Here is a 19,607-nt window from a genome sequence, read left to right as displayed (position 1 = left end):
TTAACAGGTTAACAGAGTTGGAAGGGACCTTATAGGTCATCTAGTCCAACCCCCCACTCAGCAAGAGACCCTACACCATTTCTGACAAATGGCAGTCCAATCTCTTCTTGAAAACCTCCAGTGATGAAGCTCCCACAACTTATGAAGGCAACTTCTGTTCCATGGGTTGATTGTTCTCGCTGTCAGAAAATTTCTCCTTATTTCCAGGTTGAATCTCTCCTTGTTCAGTTTCCATCCATTATTCCTTGTCTGGCCTTCAGGTGCTTTGGAAAATAGCTTGACCCCCTTCCTCCTCTCTGTCGCAGCTCCTCAGATATTGGAAGACTGCTATCATGTCTCCCCTGGTCCATCTCTTCACTAGACTAGCCATGCCCAGTTCCTGCAACCGTTCTTCATATGTTTTAGTCTCCAGTCCCCTAATCATTTTGGTTGCTCTTCTCTGCACTTTTTCTAGAGTCTCCACATCTTTTTTTATAGTGTGGTGATCAAAACTGGATGCAGTACTCTAGGTGTGGCCTTACTAAGGCTTTATAGAGTGGTATTAGTACCTCACTTGATCTTGATTGTATCCCTCTGTTAATGCAATTTAGGATTGCATTGGCTTTTTTGGCTGCCGCCGCACACCGTTGGCTCACATTTAATACATATTTAGCATTGCTGGCCATGATGTCTTGTTTTACAAATCTGGCAAATTGTAAAGACTCATCTTCCAGATAACCACTAGGCCCTTGTGATGAAAGAGACTGGCTGTTCTCTCTTACCTGAAGCTCAAAGCTTGCCTGATCCAAGAAGAAGCGATTGAGCACAGAGGCATACTGATTGATGGCTCGAAGGAAAATCCTGGAAAAGTGCAGGGGGAAAAAAAAAGCCATTTAAAAAAACAGCTTGGGAGAAAGGCAGAGGCTAAAAGCACCTCCTTGTCCCTGTGAAACCACAGGAAGTCCCTGCTGCGTGTTCACAAGTTCTTTGGCATCATTTGTATTTTCACTGCTCTTAAAGCAATGGTGCCAATTTTCATCTAAATGTCCGTATTCTCAAATTGAAAGGTTTGATTTAGAAGGTTCGAAGCAACCACAGTCGAGAGAATTTACAAGTTAGCAAGCTACTAAAGGCGGAGAAAGAAAACCGCTATGAATAGCTGAGCAATCCAGAAGGGATTCTCTCAATCGCATTTATTTTTAATCCAGACCAGACTTCAAGGATCCTGAAACAAGGGCCATTGATTGATACACCGTGCTAAAAAAAAAAAAAGGGGAAAAAGAAACAAAGAATTGGAGGGAGAAAATATTCTGGGCTACAAATAATAGGGCTTTTTACCTGCTCTGCGTTATATTCATCACCATCCAGTCACTTGCATAGACATTTTTCCCAATCAGGTCTTTAAACATGATGAAAGTTTCCATCAGAAAATCCTACGGGAAAGTTTACAAATCAGAATGAAGGAGAGTGACCAGATTTATATTAGCTTATGGATCAGCCTTCCAAATATAATGTTCTCCAGATGTTCTTGGATTCCACTTCCCAGAATTGGCCATACTAACTGGGAATTCTTGGAACTGTCTTCCCAATCCTCCCAGAGATGACCAGGCTATAATCTTCCATGGCTTCCTGTGTTCTCCACCCTCTACCTGGTAACACTGCCAATAAAAACTTACAAATGGTACAAGGAGAAACTCTTTAAACACATGTGTCAACCACTCAATTAAACCTAAACCTTTGTTTTAGTTGGGTCCTTCCTACTTTTTGGAGTTAGACCCAAAGTCTTACCACTTCAATGGCAACTGAGAATCTCATCTTAGATTACATTGACTGCATTGCTATTATCCTTCTCATCTTCTCATCTTTCTTTTACTACTTTCTCCTATTGGTATATTATTATTTATGATTGTATCTTACAATTTATAATCTATGATTTATTACTTTGTTGTTTGTATATATACTGAGAGCTTATGTATTGGGGACAAATTCCTTGTGTGTCCAGTCACACTTGGTCAATAAAGAATATTCCATTGCATTTGATAACTCAATCCTATATAGCTCAAGAAAAAGAAGATTTAAGAAAGTATAAGAAATACTACCTAACAACCAGGTTTCCTCCCAAAGATATGCTTACTTTTAAATACGCCAGAATAGTTTATACCAAGATAGCAATAGCACTTAGACTTATATACCGCTTTACAGTGCTTTACAGCTCTCTCTAAGTGGTTTACAGGGTCAGCATATTGCCCCCAACAATTTGGGTCCTCAGATTGTACTCAGTCCCATAAAAATTCTCCCCACCAAAAAACCATAACCATGGGAGTTATATACATGTAGAGCTGTAGTGGCACAGTGGTTAGAATGCAGTACTGCAGGCTAATTCTGCTGACTGTTGACGGTCGGCAGTTCGATTCTGACCAGCTCAAGGTTGACTCAATTTTCCATCTTTCCAAGGTTGGTAAAATGAGGACCCAGATTGTTGGGGGCAATATGCTGACTCTGTAAATCTCTTAGAGAGGGCTGTAAAGTGGTATGTAAGACTAAGTGCTATTGCTACACATACATGTATAGCTGAGACTGGCCTAAAGTCACTCTGGGTTTCATGAGTGAAAATCAGCTCAAAGCTGGACCTCAACAGTCTTAGTCTAACCCTTAAACAATCTCCTCCTCTTCTGCATCATGTCAAGAATGTTTTCTTTTCCACCCATTTTAATTCATGTGTAGACAATTATAAGTCAAGGTTACCTGTAACAGCAGTCACCATTTTAATTTTTTGGACCTTTCCTTATTGACAAGATCCCTTGTATAATAGTCAGGCTGAAAGAATGATCTCCATTCCAATGTACTATTTCCTAGCTATTTTCAGGGACAGAGCTCTTATTTGCACAAAAATAAATCCTACAACAGTTACATTAATTACAGTCAAGCATTAAATGCAAGGGGTATGTGGCCAGCCTATGATTAAAGTGTACTTTTTGGGGTGGCAGGAAATAGTTATATGGATTTTATTTCAACTTTTCAGAGAAGTTCAAATAAACATGATTTTATTGTCAGCGTTCCAGCGCTGACATATGGGAGGAGAGGAGAAGCTTGAACTTTTGCTTACTTAATTTCTTTGAAGATTCTGTTTCCTCGGAGATGGGAGGAGGGGGGACATTCCTGTGATCTGTCGGAGATGGGATGAGGAGAGTGGCTTGGAAGATAGCCAATAGAGAATTGGGGATCGGAAAGGGAGGAATTGGGGGGCAAAGGTCAGTGCTGACCACGAAAGAGCCAGGGACAGATCACTATGCTCAATAAAGAGAAAATTTCCTCAAAGATTGGCAGTTTGGAAATTCATTTATTTTGAGATAGCATCGGAACCTGACATTTATGAGATCAAGCAGGAACAGCCAAGACAATGTATGACTTTCCAGCTAAGGACACCACATAAAAGGTCATTTTCATATTGAAAAATACAGCAAGAAGCATAGCTGGGCATGACTGAAAGACTACAGAAGGAGACATGGCTATGGCTATTTGCTAAAGAAAATAGAATCAGGCATAATTAAATCGGCCCTTAAATGATATTATTCTAGTTGAGAAAGATGGAGGCACTTATCAAGATAAGAACGACCAACTTAATGACATTAGTCCAAATTGCTAGGCAGATATAATGTCTGGACCACAAAGGCCAGAAGGCAACATCCTTTTATTTTATATACAGTCATAATGTATTGATTATTAAGATTAATATTTCATAATGAGAGAATCCAAAGAAGGCTCTGCTATCGATGCACATGGCTACTAGATTATGCCTTTGGGAAGACAGCAAGGCATGTCTCTATTCTTCAGATCTTATTATTCAAATCTTTCAGACGGGGACATTTACAAAATAACTATGATGGGATTCACAGGACATGAAACTTGATCCGCCTGCTAATTCCTAATAAATACTTATTTGGATATTTGGAAATAGACATCATGCTCAAAGGTAAGTGTTTTGTATGCAAGGTTTTTTTCTTTTTTGAAGAAAAAAAAAAGGCAAGAAGGAGCCTGGTTTAAGCTCAACAGACAGAAGCACTGTAATTTAACACCAGCTGTCTGCAATTAAAGTAAGATCGAATCTCGCCAGGCTCAAGGTTGACTCAGCCTTCCATCCTTTCTAAGGTAGGTAAAATGAGGACCCAGATTGTGGGGGCAATAAGCTGACTTTGTATAAATATACAAAAGTATGAAGGCTATTGCTTAACGCACTGTAAGCCGCCCTGAGTCTCCGGAGAAGGGCGGCATATAAATCAAATTTAAAAAAAAAAAGGAATGGAAGAACTACCCTCATGTTGGCTACCCTTTAACATATGGGTATCTCAAGCTTTTCGCAGTCAAGGGCCCTTCATCTATGCTGAACCACTGCGGCCATCATTTACCAATCAGGGAGTGTCTATGAAGATTCCCAGTCATCTAGGTCATGGTTATCCTGAAGGCGCTTTTTCAAAACTGGGCTTTCTTTGTTTTTTTTTTCCTTGAAAACGTTTCACTTCTCATCCAAGAATCTTCATCACTTCTGACTGAATGCTGGGGGATGGAAGGATTTATATTCCTCTATATTCCTGTTTAGGGACACGGTGGCTCAGTGACTAAGACACTGAGCTTGTCGATCGAAAGGTCGGCAGTTCAGCGGTTCGAATCCCTAGTGCCGCGTAACAGAGTGAGCTCCCGTTACTTGTCCCAGCTTCTGCCAACCTAGCAGTTCGAAAGCACATAAAAAATGCAGGTGGAAAAATAGGGACCACCTTTGGTGGGAAGGTAACAGCGTTCTGTGCACCTTTGGTGTTGAGTCATGCCGGCCATATGACCATGGAGACGTCTTCGGACAGTGCTGGCTCTTCAGCTTTGAAACGAAGATGAGCACCGCCCCCTAGAATCGGGAATGACTAGCACATATGTTTACCTTTACCTTTACATTCCTGTTTACAACACAATCCTTTCAGCAGTTCCGAGAAGGTTCCTCATCCATTTGCACTATTCTGGTGAACCGGAGGGCACAGATAAATTCCAAGTGGCTTCAATGACTCTAATGACCAGATGACTGCAAATCCTTCCGTTCTCCACTATTCAATCACAACTGAAAAAGCCTTTTTGTGTGAGGAGGGAAACATCTTCTAAACAAAGAAAGCCCAGTTGCCTCTTGAAAAAGCACCCTTGAAACTACCAGTCAGAGAATGATATGAGTAGCTAGTGAAGTTAGGAAAGGCTGCTTGAAAGAGAACTGTATGTGTGAGGTTGGAACTGGCATCTGAGCCCACACGAACAGCAAGAGGTAGGGTCAAGATCATTGGCATCTTTCAAAATGACTGCATAAACCCAAGTCCTGGCATCTCTTCTAAAGCTAACTCGTCCCACTCTTGAGTAAGAGCATCCACACCAAAGAGGCGTTTTGAATAACTCAATCCCTGGGTATGGAAATTTCGGAATGAAAACCTCAAAAGTCACATTTTATACAATCTGAGGGGCCCGAGGATTTGGTTGCACATAGTTTTACTTAAACACACAAATACACACACACACATGTGTGTGTGCACACATACAGAATTGCCATTTCTGGAAGCCCATCCCAATAGTTCACCATTGCCAGCTTCCCCCCAATATGCCATGCAGAGGCTTCAAAACGTCTTGGCAGAAATCCATAGCAAAGAACACCGCACAATCCTACTTCTTTTCTGTAAGAGCAAGTTAGACGAATGCCAGGCTCCACAAACTGCTGTGCTGGGCAACCCTTACAGATTCTTCCATGTCACAAAGTTGGCCTTATTTACTCGCGCCTTAAGTCAGCCAAATGCAGATTCATGGTATCCCAAAAAGGAGGAGGATAAGAAGGAAGGAAGAACCCCAACTGAGCATACCCAGTGCTTAAAAATTCTGAATAAAATAGGAATAGACTGAGGGAAGAAATCTATCTCATTACTTTCAACCAGAGGCCCCAGGAACTGAACCTGCATGTAAATCTGGGGTTCTGCCAGTGGGTCACCAAGTATCTCCCCTGAAGTAACGAAGGAAATCTGGATTACATCAGTTTCGTAAATCTATTCCAATATTGTCATTTTCGATTTACAGTAACTCAACAGAGCTTCAGGCAGAAGGCAATGAAAGCTACCAAACTTAAAACGCTAGGATTCAGTTCGAGGCCTTGGCAAACCATGTTCATAACCATTAAGGAATAATCTTTTAGCAATAGTAACAGAACTTAGATTTATATACTATCCCATAGTGCTTTACCTGCTCTCTGTATATTGTTCCCAACAATTTGGGCCCTCGTTTGATTGACCTTGGAAGGATGGAAGGCTAAGACAATCTCGAGCACGTGAGGATCGAACTCCAGGCTGTGGGCAGAGTTAGCCTGCAATACTGCATTCTAACCACTGTGCCACCAGGGCTCCTTTTACTTGTGTGAAGAGCACTGCAACTGCTCTTCTACAAGACTTGCACCTAATCAAGGCTCATACATGCCCTGGGCATGCACCACCTCCATTCAGTCATGGGTCAAACGTTTTTTCTCCTATAGGCTTCTCTGATGTTGCCTTCATTTTAAACCCAACATATAAGCAAGACCATCCTAAACTGTCCTTAGCTAGTCTGGTGGGCAGACCTCAAGGTATCTCAAAATCTGTTAGGCTTTCTTCCTGATCACCTTGGAAATAAATTAAGGAACTACAGTGTCAGAGAACAGAAGCAGATAAAGGATCAGAAATGCATAGAACAGATTTCATGCCAGTATAGTTCCCGCCAACTCCAAGAGTGGTAGAGAGTAGTTCAACTCAATGAAGCAGAAAGCCCCACCTTCTAGCTATTCTTTTTGGATTCTGAGATGGAATTAAGGATTGCTCATTGCATTTTAAGCAGTTGCATTTTAAGCAATGCAAGCAACCAGATAAGTCTTTGTTTTGCAACTGAATCTGAACTTCTTAAGAAGATGCATTCAAGAGTTTTTCTGCTCCTTGGGATTCATCTCATAAACATACCTGTCTATTGTCTATATGACCAAAGACTAAACACATGCTAATAATCATAATAAAGAAAGCACCATAGTAAGAGGCACCTTGGGTTCAATCCGAAACATCTGGAGTGCCACTGAAATGCCATCAACATTGACAAAATCACCATCAGTCAATAGCAAAAGGCAGCTTCACTTGAAACAGCTTTCATTCTCTGACACCACTTTAACCCTGTCAAGCAACATCTGTCTATCCCTAGTCCTTGGGAAGGACTCAATAGGTGGATAAAAATGGAAAATCCCATTTGAACATCTGGCTGATTGTGCGACTAACCACCATAATAAAAATTTCAATCAGACTTACAATGAGATCCTGTCTGGTTTTGAAAGTGCTGATGTAGTAATTATAATGGGAGTCATCCATCTGTCTTAAGATGGCTGTCATGCAGGATACAAAACTACCCTAGAAACAAGATGGAGGGGGAAAAAACCCTTTGTCAGTTGTGCTTTTCATGAACCTTATACATATTGTGAGTCCAAGCAAGTTATGCCATATGCTAAGTAAATAAATTCATGAGCCTTGGAGAAGATGTACATCTTAAGATTGTCCTTGTGGGTTTCTTAAAAGGCAACTGGTTGGCCCTTGTGAAATTTAGGATCTGGACAAGATGGATCACAAGAGATCTTTAGTCATTTATAAGATGATCAGTCTTGAGAGGTTAATGTTCAAAGCCCACAGGAAGATACGCTTGGGTGGGAGACAAAATATTCAACTATAAAATATTCAACTACAACTGTCTAGTACCATGATGGTGAACCTGTGGCACGCGTAGCCATATTGATGGGCATGTGAGTTCAGCTCTGACATACGCATGCTGACTTTTGGGCTTTCTGGACCCACCAGAAGTTGGTAAACGGGCCGTTTCCGGCCTCCGGAGGGCCTCCAGGGGAGTGGGGAAGGCCATTTTGGCCCTCTCCAGACTCCTAGAAAGGCTCTGGAGCCTGGGGAGAGAGAGAAACGGGCCTTCCGGTCCCACCAGAAGTTGGCAAATGGGCCGTTTCCAGCCTCTGGAGAGTCTCTGGGGGCGTAAGGAAGGCCATTTTCGCCCTCCCCAGACTCCTAGAAAGTCTCTGGAGCCTGGGGAGAGAGAAAAACGAGCCCACTGGGCCATTGTGTGCCAGGAATAGGGGGAGCATGGGGGGGTCACGCGTGCATGTGTGGGGGCAGAGTGCATAGAATTATGGATGTGGGCATGCACGCGCACGACCCACCCCACGCTCCCCCCACTCCTGGCACACAATGGCAAAAAGGTTAGCCATCAGTGGTCTAGTAGCTAATCCTATATATCAAAATATTCTTATTTTAAAAACTTACAACAATTTTTTAACTTTTGTTTTTCCAACAAAAGTATATATATAAAAAGGATTTTTCTCCTGCCCCCATCCAGAAATGTAATGATAGTATCTATCCTAGATCCTGTTGCCTCCAGGCACTGAAAGAAGAAGTTGAGATCAAGAAGATCTTCTGCTCTTATGGAGAACTAGGCAGGTATAGACTGAGGCTAGGCAGGTCTAACACAATACGTTTATTTCCACCACAACGATAGCTAACAGAATAAGGCTGTGATGGTGAACTTGTGGCACGCAGAGCCATGTCGCCTGGTATGCCAGCTTAGCTCCGGGAGTCTCTGGAGCCTGGGGACAGCAAAAAACATCACTTCCTGTCCAACTGGAAGTTGGAAATGGGCCGGTTCGGGCCTCCGAGTGGGTGGGGAAGGCTGTTTTCGCCCTCCCCAGACGCATAGAGAGGATCTGGAGCCAGGTGAGAAAGAAAAATGGGCCATCACGTGCCAAGAGCAGGGGAGGACACGAGGGGACGGGTCACACGTGCCATGCGCGGGGCGGGGCACATAGAATTATGGGTGTGGGCACGCGTGTGCGCAAATCTCCCCTGCCCCACCCCCCCTTTTCTGGCACGTGATGGCAAAAAGGTTAGCCATCACTGAAATAAGGCAACTCTGTGCATGCTATAACACTGGCAGGACTGTTGCCATCAGACAGCTGCTTAAATAGGGAGCTGTCAGATGGAAGGAACCAATAGGAGTGCTGCATTTTCCTGCTGTTTGGCTGCTCGCGTCTTAGTCAATCAGGGACGATCAGCAACAGGGCAGGCTTGGGCGGAGTCATAACTGTGAGGACTTAACATCTTCCATCTCTTGTCCATGTAAAAAAAACCCCCATGTTTAGGCCCGGGGAACAGGTAATGCCTCTCTGTCATTTGATACATTGTCCATCAAGTGTCAAGAGGTGGGAGAAAGACCGCTCTCCAATGTGCCAGCTCATGTGAAGAATCAGAAGTCTCCAAACAAGGGACATATACCACCACCACCCCAAACTCATGGGACAATAAATCAAGCACACAAGAATCAAGGAAATTGCTCTCACAATGTGAGTAGATTGTCTTCCCATTCCAATCACGGTTCGGTTTATCCTCCTCAGTAGCCGCTCCATTATCAACTGGATGTGATCTGCAGTTGGACCCTGAAGGAACCAAAGAAATGGAAAGTAAGTTAAAGGTAAAGGTTCCCCTCGCACAGATGTGCTAGTCGTTCCCGACTCTAGGGGGCGGTACTCATCTCCGTTTCAAAGGCAAAGAGCCAGCGCTGTCCAAAGACGTCTCCATGGTCATGTGGCCGGCATGACTAAACGCCAAAGGCACACAGAACGCTGTTACCTTCCCACCAAAGGTGGTCCCTATTTTTCTACTTGCATTTTTTAGGTGCTTTCAAACTGCTAGGTGGGCAGAAGCTGGGACAAGTAACGGGAGCTCACCCCATTACACGGCACTAGGGATTCGAACCGTTGAACTGCCGACCTTTCGATTGATAAGCTCAGCATCTTAGCCACTGAGCCACCACGTCCCTCTAAAGTAAGTTAGATGGGTTCTTATCACAGGGATTTTCACAACCTTGTCACAAGTGGTTCTTGGGATGCAAGATAATCCCCAATATTATGCAATTAGACTGAAAAGGGAAGGGAGAAATTCTTTGACATTCCCCACTAAACAAATCCTTCCCTATTCCATGATGAATTCCTTTCACAACAAAAGTTTTCCCAGGATAGCCTATAAAACTTGTGGTGACATTGAGACCAAATTATGCTTAATAATTAAGCATAATTATGCTTAATTATGCTTAAAAAAGATATTTTTATCTTTTTTGAGTATTCTATAGAATTTTTCCCCAGATTGACTAGGGCGCTACACAGCAAGAGAAGATGTGTAATTGTATGGTTACATGTAAACATATTCCAGCTGTTTGCCATCTTGTCTAATATTTCCCTTGCTGCTAAATTTTTTAACAGAGCCCTCCTTCAATTTGCAGTTCCGTATAATTTTCAGAGTTCAAAACCTGCCTCAAAACATCACAGCCAAACTATCTGTTACATGGGAAAGCTTTATGCTTTTTGAATTGATTTATTTGTAAGTGCTGAAATTAAAAAAGAAAGAAAGAAAAGCAATGTCAGTCAAAATTGTGGAGTGGCGGAGATGGTTTTTAAAAACCATTTATATCTGTGCTATGCTTCTGATAAAAACTGCTAAGACTAAAAATATCAAACAAACAAATACCCTTCACGCCATAACCCTAGCTTTTCCTTAGGAAGTAATATGTCTACATTATGTATATTTTGATGTGAAAAATATACATTTGAAAAGACTAGGGCTGCAAACTAGAAGTCAGCAATATATCCTGGAACACTTCGATTTTTATTAAAATTAAACCACATATAGTAAATTAATTGAGCCATGGTGGTGCAGTGGTTAAAGTGCAGTACTGCAGCTACTTCTGCTGACTGCTGGCTGCCTGCAATTTGGCAGTTCAAATCTCACTGGCTCAAGGTTGACTCAGCCTCCCATCCTTCCAAGGTGGGTAAAATTAGGACCCAAATTGTTGGGGGAAATATGCTGACTTTGTAAACCACTTAGAGCAGTGGTTCTCAACTTGTGGGTCGTGACCCCTTTGGGGGGTTGAACGACCCTTTCACAGGGGTCGCCTAAGACCATCGGAAAACATATATTTTCGATGGTTTTAGGAATAATTTTATGGTTGGGGGTCACCACAACATGAGGAACTGTATTAAAGGGTCGCGGCATTAGGAAGATTGAGAACCACTGACTTAGAGAGTGCTGTAAAGCACTGTAAAGCGGTATATAAGTCTAAGTGCTAGTGGTATTGCTATTCATATAAGTCACCAAAAGTCAAGAGTCATCCATCCATCCATCCATCCATCCTTCCATCCATCCATCCATCCATCCATCCATCCATCCATCATGCAGCAGTTCATTTTCATTTCCAAAGCAGCTGCTCTACAAAGTTATTGACAATGTTACTCTCGAGGAAAGATGGAAGAAAACAACAGGTACTTACCACCTCTTTCCGGTCGAGTACCTCAAGAATATTGCTAAGCAGCTGTGAGCAGGCTTCGTGGTCAGGTTTGTGAGAATTATCATCCAGTTGTCCACTGAGCTGGTCTACCAGCAGAGGCAGAAGAATGTCACGGCATTCTGGGATACAGAATGAAGAAGAAATATGGGAACCAGTCGACAGAGCTGACTCTGCTTGAAACGACTCAGGTACTGATTTCCATTTTAATATAAAAATAATAATAACAACAACTCCAAAAACAGAACCAACATTTTGCCCATAATTCAGGAATAGAGGAAAAACGTAGACCTCCAAAAAGTTCTGAGTTGTAATTTTGAACTTCCTTATGATATGGAAAGCTGTATTTACCCCTTTGCTTACACCACTTAAAAGGCAGGGTAAATAGACAAAGAAATAGGGCAATTGATAGTACAGTGCCTTCAAGAGCCTTGATAGTACAGTGGTTTAGTGCACCCTGTCATTAACACAACTGCCTGCAATTTCTGCTGGTTCGAATCTCGCCAAGGCTCAAGGTTGACTCAGCCTTCCATCCTTTCTAAGGTAGGTGAAATGAGGACCCAGTTTGTGGGGGCAATAAGCTGACTTTGTATAAAATATACAAAAAAATGAAGGCTATTGCTTAACGCATTGTAAGCCCCCCTGAGTCTCTGGAGAAGGGCGGCATATAAATCAAATAAAAAAAAAAATCCTTCAACTGTCAGTCCACAGCTCCACAGACTCCAGTTGCCTGCACTGGTTTATCTATGACCCATGGTAGAAGATGCCATTATGCCCCACTGAGTTTGTAGAGCAAGGGCCAATGCACTCCCACAGAGAGGGGTTCCTCAGGGTGCCGTCGGCCAAACAATATTGACTGGCGACACCCAGGGGGAGAGCCTTCTCTGTGGGGGAACCAGCCCTCTGGAATGAGCTGCCCCTAGATGTGCGTATGATCTCCGACCTGCGCACCTTTCGCTGCGCCCTGAAGACCCTGTTGTTTCAACAAGCCAGGCTGGCCTAACATGAATATGAATTTTAATGGGTGTATGTTAGTTTTTTTAATTTGTGGGCCAAATTTTTGTATATTTGATTTTAATGGTTCTTAAATTTTGTAAATTTTATGTGTTTTAATATGGCTGTACACCGCCCCGAGTCCTTTGGGAGAAGGGCGGTATAGAAAGCTAATAAAAGTAAAGTAAAAGTAAAGTAAAGTGTCAAACTCAAGGCCAGATCTGGGCCACGGGATGCTTAGATCTGGCCCATGGAGCCACCCTGGAAACAGTGAAGGACTGGCCCACAGTGCCTCTGCCAGAGAAAACACGCGGCCCTCCTGAGCTTCGTTTTTGCTGGCAGAGCACTGCATGAGGCCGTCGCAGCTGAAAATGGAGCCTGGGAGGGGTGTCCCTGACACAAATGATGTCGAGCTGGCCACACCCACCCAGCCCCCAAGGTCAAACATAACCCTGATGTGGCCCTCAATGAAATCGAGTTTGACACTCTTATTGTAAAGCAGTGGTGGCAAACCTTTTCGGCACCGAGTGCTGAAAAGGTCATGTGGAAACATCATGAGTGCATGTGTGCGCTCATTGGGGCTGCACTCTGGAAAACCCAAACTTCCGGGTTCTAGCGCGCATGTGTGCCTGACGATCAGCTGGCTGGTGTGCAGGCCGGTTTTCAGCACTGTTACATGCGCGAAGGCATCGCACTCCGGAAAAGCCAAACTTCCAGGTTCTGGCACGCATACGCACCCAACAATCAGCTGGCTGGCACGCATGAGCACACCAGGTTTTGGCACTGCCATGCACACGAAGGACAGATGATCATCGCGCATACATGCACCCCAGAAACCCAGAAGACAAACAGGCAAGGCCGCACATGCCTGGCGACATGGCTTCATGTGCCGCTTTCGGCACGCGTGCCATAGGTTCGCCATCAAGGTTGTAGAGCAATTGGCATTTTGAGAGTTCAGTACATCATTGGAATGCTGAAAATGAGAAAGAGAGAGAAAGAGAACAAGAGAACAAGACCTAACTCACCAGACTGACGAAAGAGGTCACTATCCACAATCTTGGTCATGCAATTGAGCTTCTGACGGACAAGCTGATTATCAGGGATGCTTTGAATAAATTTGCTAAAAAGGACACTGAAATAGGTTCAGGGAATGGGAGTAGAAAGAATATTTTATTCCGTTAATATTCTGGATACTGGTTTAGTTAACAGTTATAGAAGGCAGCAACTTGACACACCTGTAAAATAACTTTCCAGGGTAATGTAATGGAATAACATGTGCATCGTGTTATTGTCACACAAATGGTGGAATTATGATGTCATGATATCTGATGTAAATATGTTGTTGTTGTTCAGTCGCTAAGTCAAGCCTGACTCTTTGCGACCCCATGTGTCAACTCGCAAAGCATCCCTGGCCTGCTCTCAAGTTGCCATAGGCAAGGGGGATGGGAAACCGATGAAGCAGCATGGCAGCAAAAAAACAGAAGTACATTCCAGACATATCTCTCTCAAGGCTGTCTCCCAGGGTTACACACAATGGCCGGAGGGGAGTGATCTCTACAACCCGCAAAATTGCTCTGTTGGCGAATGTGATTGATGACACACTCTGGGGGGAGGGGGAAATCAGGGTCATGATTGGGGCATAAATTACGCTGGGTCAGAGTTAGCTTCACTTGGAACGTGCTGACATGAAACCCCTAATAAATAACTAGATTTCTTTTGAAGCTTGGCTCAAGGCTCGTGATTTAATTAGGGCATCCATCGGAATCCTGACACCATGGACCATAGAATGCTAGGCTCCTCTGTCTTCCACTGACTCCCAGAGTTTGCCCAAATTCATGTTCATTGTGTCGATGACACTACCTAACCATCTCATCCTCTGCTGTCCCCTTCTCCTTTTGCCTTCAATCTTTCTCAACATCACGGTCTTTTCCAAGGAGTCCTTTCTTCTCATTTGGTGGCCTTTGCACTGTGATGTCATGGTGCACTTGTTATTGGTTTCTCTTTGTCCCCTCGCCCCATGGATGCCCTATTTAATAGGGATTCCTTAACCAAACATCCTGACTGAATTTTATCTTCCCATTTCCAAAACTTTGTGCCATTCCCCTCCAATAAGAAAAGAAAAATGCAATACGGCCATAACTGTTATTGTGAGTGTTTTCAGCAACTCATTCAATTTGATATCTACTTGTCATTGATAAAAGAGTAGGAAATATGGTACCTGAGTTCCACTGGATCAAAGACTAGTTTGACATCATTAATAATGCTTGGCAAATACTTCAAGGCAGCACCCTGGAACAGGCAAAAAGAAGGCAAATTAAGAATTTTAATTTTAATTTTAAGCAGCGCGGGTAGTCACGGGAGCCGCATGGCGCTCCCATGTAACACCGCTCCTGCGCGAGCTGCACTGGCTCCCAGTGGTCTTCCGGGTGCGCTTCAAGGTGTTGGTTATCACCTTTAAAGCGCTCCATGGCATAGGGCCTAGCTATCTCCGAGACCGCCTGCTGCCACCGACGACCTCCCATCGACCCGTGCGCTCCCACAGAGAGGGCCTCCTCGGGGTGCCATCAGCCAAACAATGCAGGCTGGTGACCCCCAGGGGGAGGGCCTTCTCTGTGGGGGCACCTACCCTCTGGAATCAGTTGCCCCCTGAGATAAGGAGAATCCATGACCTCAGTGCCTTCCGCCGTGCCCTTAAAACCTTCCTTTTCCAAGAAGCCGGGCTGGCCTAATTCTTTTTAAGTGTTTTTAATTGTTTGGTTTATTGTTTTAATTAATGGGGCCAAATTTATATATATATTTTTTTAACTGTATTTTAATATTTGTATTTGATGTTTTTATTTGGCTGTTCACCGCCCTGAGTCCTCAGGGAGAAGGGCGGTATACAAATTCAAAAATAAAATAAAATAAAATAAAATAAAATAAAGAATGAGATCTCCATTCTAAAAAAACTTAATCATTCTCAAATAAAGGATTCTTTAGATGTGTGAACTTTTCTGCCACATAGATCCTGATCCGAATTCTATGAACTCAAAAAGCTCCTATATGTTGTCAAACCTTGGATCTGGCTTTCTGAACCCAATGCCCTGAAATACTTTACAGTAGCGGCCAAAATTGTGGAAACCTTTTGGGAAAAGTGTATTTTTGAGGTTTGATGGCTAATAACACCATTTTTTGGGGGGAGTTTCAAGATAATCATGTCCCACTGCTGGAATGGTCTGGGAATAGCCCAGACCTTAACCCAGTTGAAAATCTATGGAGCCGACTAAAGAAAGTTTTTAGTCAGAAGCCACCCAGCAATAAAACCCAGTTAATTGAAGCAATCATTCAATCTTGGTTTCACATTATAACAGCTGCAGAACTAAAAGACTTAGTTCACTCCATGGGAAGAAGTTGTAAGGCCGTAATTCATGCTAAAGGTTACCCAACTAAGTATTAACTGACATGGTGATCATTTTTGTATATCTCGTTTTTTCTACATGTTTCACTTTTCCTCTTTATACTGTAACTGCTATTCTAATAGCAAATCCTTCCTAAAAGTTATTGCATTACATTCTTGATTAAATTATCTTTCCATTGATATATAATTTTATGGTGTTACTCCCCCCCCCCCCACAAAAAAGTGATGTTATTAGCTAGTTTTAGAAAATACACTTTTCCCAAAAGGTTTCCACGATTTTGGCCACTACTGCAGAACCTCAACTTTCAGCAGTATGGTCCTACCAACTGAGAATTCTGAGACTGTAAGCCCAACATGTTGGAGAAGTCCGTGGGTGGAGAAGGCTTTAAGAATGAATTAGATCAAGGGTAGGAATTGAGGCTTCTGGTCTTGTATACTTTGGGTCTGCTTCTAAAAATAAGTTCTATACCCATGGCTCCATTGTGCTCCAGTGTTCCTCTGAAGATCCCTTCAGAGTGTTCCTTATGGAACAACTGACTCTGTTGTTAAGAGGCTACAGAGACCCATGTGTCTTAATTGCAGTGGAATGGCTGTTCCAAGTAGATCCAAGCAAAACAATAGGGGGGAGATGTGGGCTCTCTTTTTCCATGTACCCTAACCTGCTGTTCTGTCCCCGTCCCACACACGCACCCCCACAGATAGCCCAGAGTTAATAAGCCACATGACAAAGTCTTTGAAGATAAAGCTGGCAGCAACCCAGTGGCTAGCTGCCAATTCAGACTTTACTCACATAAAACAAAGATTAGACTGCAAGCATTCCGATAAAGCAGGCAAAGTTTCAGCAATACAAGGATTAGTCCAAATGCAGTCCGACAAGGCAGGCAGAAGTCCAGTAACGCAGAGATCATGGATTATTTCTAATTTTTGCTCGTCACAAACTGAACCGGCCACCACACCCACATTTATACCCTGTGGGGTGTGGTCCAATGACTCAGCTAATCTCTGGCACGCCTTCCCCTCTGCTGCGCACACTTCTCCCTGCGCCGCTGTCGAGGATCCAGCCAGCACTTATCTCCTTCGTCGCTGTCCACCTGTGGCTGCAGGGACGTGCTTGGCTTTGGGCTTATCTCTTGGCCTTCGGTGTCCTCCGGAGGCATTGCCAGAGAGGAGAGTCCTGGAGAGGGAGGCCTTGCCAACTCCTCTCCCTCACTCTCAGAGTCTGCATCTGTCGATAGCCCAGGCTCAGGCAACGGAGCCACTACACCTGCTGCCTTGAAGGAACTCCCTTTTTCCTGCTCTCTAACAGCAGAGCTGTCCCCGCCACAATAAATTCAGACTAGTGGTTTGAACCCACCTTGATTTTGACAGCTTCTTCAAGCGGTCTATCCATGAGGACGTTAAAGGAGAGGAATAGCTTGCGAATGGCATTGTTAAACTCATCCCCATCTTCACTTTTGCCATAAAATCTGTAAAAAAACCCAAACAAAACAAAAAGTAAGGAAAGTATGAAGGACATGGCTTTTGAAATGCCTTTCGACCCCTTTACCAGCAGAGGTTAAACATTTCTCAGTGTAAGTGAAGCTGGAAGAATAGGGCAGGTTGCATAAGCTGAAGTCTGGGTCACACGAGGGAATAAGATTTAGAATAGGGCAGTTACTAACACCCAAACTGCAGTTCAATTGCCTTCTCCATAGGGATGCTCTAAGGAAATTGGGGGTGCATGAGTGGGTGTCCCCCTCCTTTGTAGATTTCAGGTTAATCTGGTCTAATTTTGATCTTGATTCTTGTTTTCCTGGCTTCTCTCCATACCTGATTTGACCCTATTCTAATCATGTTATGGGAAATTATGATGATACAAAGACAGTGTATCAAATCCCTTTATATAATTTACAAATGTGCCAACTCCTAGGCTGGCACATTTAAAGAGTAAGAATATCTATTTGCAAGTCATAGCTATTTATTTCTGCACTGCTCATTTATTTTAGGTGCCAGAGTCTTGAGGCTGAAAGCGATGAGAATTTGAAGGCATGAAAATAATACTTAAAGTACCTCCTCAGTCTCTGCAGCTGTAACAATTCAATGACCGTATATTAAAATAATATCCTTCCCTTTCAACGATGGCCTATGTCACTTGGCTCAAGCAGCCATTTGTCATGCAAACTAATGATAGGATTGGCCCTCCCACCACCTCAATGTATGCTGAACTGTTCCGTGTTTTCTATATCTCTCAATTGTTGACTGTAATCATGACTGTTAAGCCTGCTTTTAGACCCCAAAGCAACAACAGTAACAACAAACGTTGTTAAATTGAGTGGTAAAATCAAATTTGGCATACAATTCTCATCCTCCATGGATCCAGTGTGCATTTCTCCATTTGAATAATATAGTCACAGCATCCAAATTAATGGGGATGGGGGGGTCACAATGGCCTAGCAGTTAAAGACTCTGGGTTTCTCTTGTCCGCTCGAGACCCAAGCACCTCGTGACAGGGTGAGCTCTTGTTCTTGCCCTAGTTCTTTCCCATCTAGTAGTTGGAAAGCATGCAACTACTTCATCGGGGTGAAATCTAAAATTTGTTACTACCGGTTCTGTGGGCATGGCTTGGGGGGGGGGGTAATGTGGCTGAGTGGGCGTGGCCTTTTTTTTTTTTTTTTTACTTTTAAAACCATTTTAAAACCATTTTTCTTCGGGGAAGAGGTTGTAAAAAAAAAGCTTTCAAAAGGCTCTGACAATCCCAGCTGAGTTGCCTGATTGGCAGAGACTTTTTTTCTTTTAAATCGTCACAGGCATTTAAAAGAAAAAAAACCCTTTTTTTCTTTTAAATGCCTCTGACGATCAAGCAACTCAGTTTGGATCGTCAGAGGCATTTAAAAGAAAAAAAGGATTTTTTTTTCTTTTAAAAGCCTTTGATGATCCCAGCTGAGCCGCACGATCATCAGAGGCTTTTTTTTTTTTTTTACTTTTAAAAGCATTTTTTCGGCCGAAGAGGTTGTAGAAAAAGATGCTTTTAAAAGTTAAAAAAAAGCCTCTGATGATTGTGCGGCTCAGCTGGGCATGGTGTGGGGGGGGGGGCAGGGATTTTTGCTACCGGTTCTCCGAACCACCCACCGCCATCGCTACCGGATCAGGCGATCCGGTCTGAACCGAGAGCATTTCACCCCTGATGCAAATGCGAGTAGATAAATAGGTAGCACTTTGGTGAGAAGGTAAGAGCATTCTGTGTGCCACAGCACATAGTCATACTGACCAAATGACCATGGAAGCATCTTCAGACAAAGCTGACTCCTTGGCTAAGAAACAGAGATGAGCACCAGCCCTTAGAGTCAGACATGACTGGAAAGGGGAAACCTTTATCTTTTTTACCTTTTTTATCCAAATTAATAATGGTTGCGTCGTAGCTGAAAGGAAACATTTGAATGGAGTCTGTGGGCTTGTTGTTTTCTCACTTACCCTAGGTAAAGAACTCTCGATTGTACTATGAACCTGAAGAGGTACTTCAAAGCTTTCAGAGCAGCAAATAGCAAATCTGTCTTAGTGGAATCATCTGCATTTCCAACATAGAAATTCAGAACCTTGGTGAGTTTTCTAATGAGAAAGAGAGAAAAGACAAAGAGAAATTATAAATTCAGCATCAGAACTTAGCTACTTTTTCCTCATCTCCTCGGTACCACCCCTGGATCCATAGTACCTACAAGGCTACATAGATTACAGGTGAATAAAGCAACCTTCACATCCAGCAGGCAAGTCACCATGTGGAATTAGAACATCAACAAATATTTATTTGGCAGAGGGAGAATCAAGCTTTATTCGGAGTGCCTTAGAAATT

The 19,607-nt window shown here is 43.1% G+C and overlaps 1 protein-coding gene across 2 annotated transcripts in view; it reads right to left on the bottom strand.

Annotated features, from left to right (window-relative positions):
* The window catches only part of DOCK5 (dedicator of cytokinesis 5), a 162,688-nt gene that overhangs the window by 51,241 nt on the left and 91,840 nt on the right, over positions 1-19,607 (bottom strand). For both annotated transcript variants that reach the window (XR_015729391.1, XM_060693500.2), the window contains exons 22-30: positions 19,232-19,366; positions 17,136-17,247; positions 14,603-14,673; positions 13,410-13,516; positions 11,377-11,513; positions 9,395-9,490; positions 7,314-7,412; positions 1,318-1,412; positions 762-840 (exon numbers count right to left, since the gene is read on the bottom strand). Coding sequence is in view for 1 of the 2 variants with exons in the window: in XM_060693500.2 (XP_060549483.2) it covers positions 762-840; positions 1,318-1,412; positions 7,314-7,412; positions 9,395-9,490; positions 11,377-11,513; positions 13,410-13,516; positions 14,603-14,673; positions 17,136-17,247; positions 19,232-19,366 (931 nt within the window). In the remaining variant the exon portion in view is untranslated. The remainder of the gene's footprint in view (positions 1-761; positions 841-1,317; positions 1,413-7,313; positions 7,413-9,394; positions 9,491-11,376; positions 11,514-13,409; positions 13,517-14,602; positions 14,674-17,135; positions 17,248-19,231; positions 19,367-19,607) is intronic.

This window comes from Pantherophis guttatus, chromosome 9 (genome assembly GCF_059756535.1).
Source record: "Pantherophis guttatus breed Tessera chromosome 9, ASM5975653v1, whole genome shotgun sequence".
In the NCBI taxonomy this organism is placed as follows: domain Eukaryota; kingdom Metazoa; phylum Chordata; class Lepidosauria; order Squamata; family Colubridae; genus Pantherophis; species Pantherophis guttatus.
Note: the sequence above shows the minus strand (reverse complement) of the source record. Positions and strands in the feature narration are given on the sequence as shown.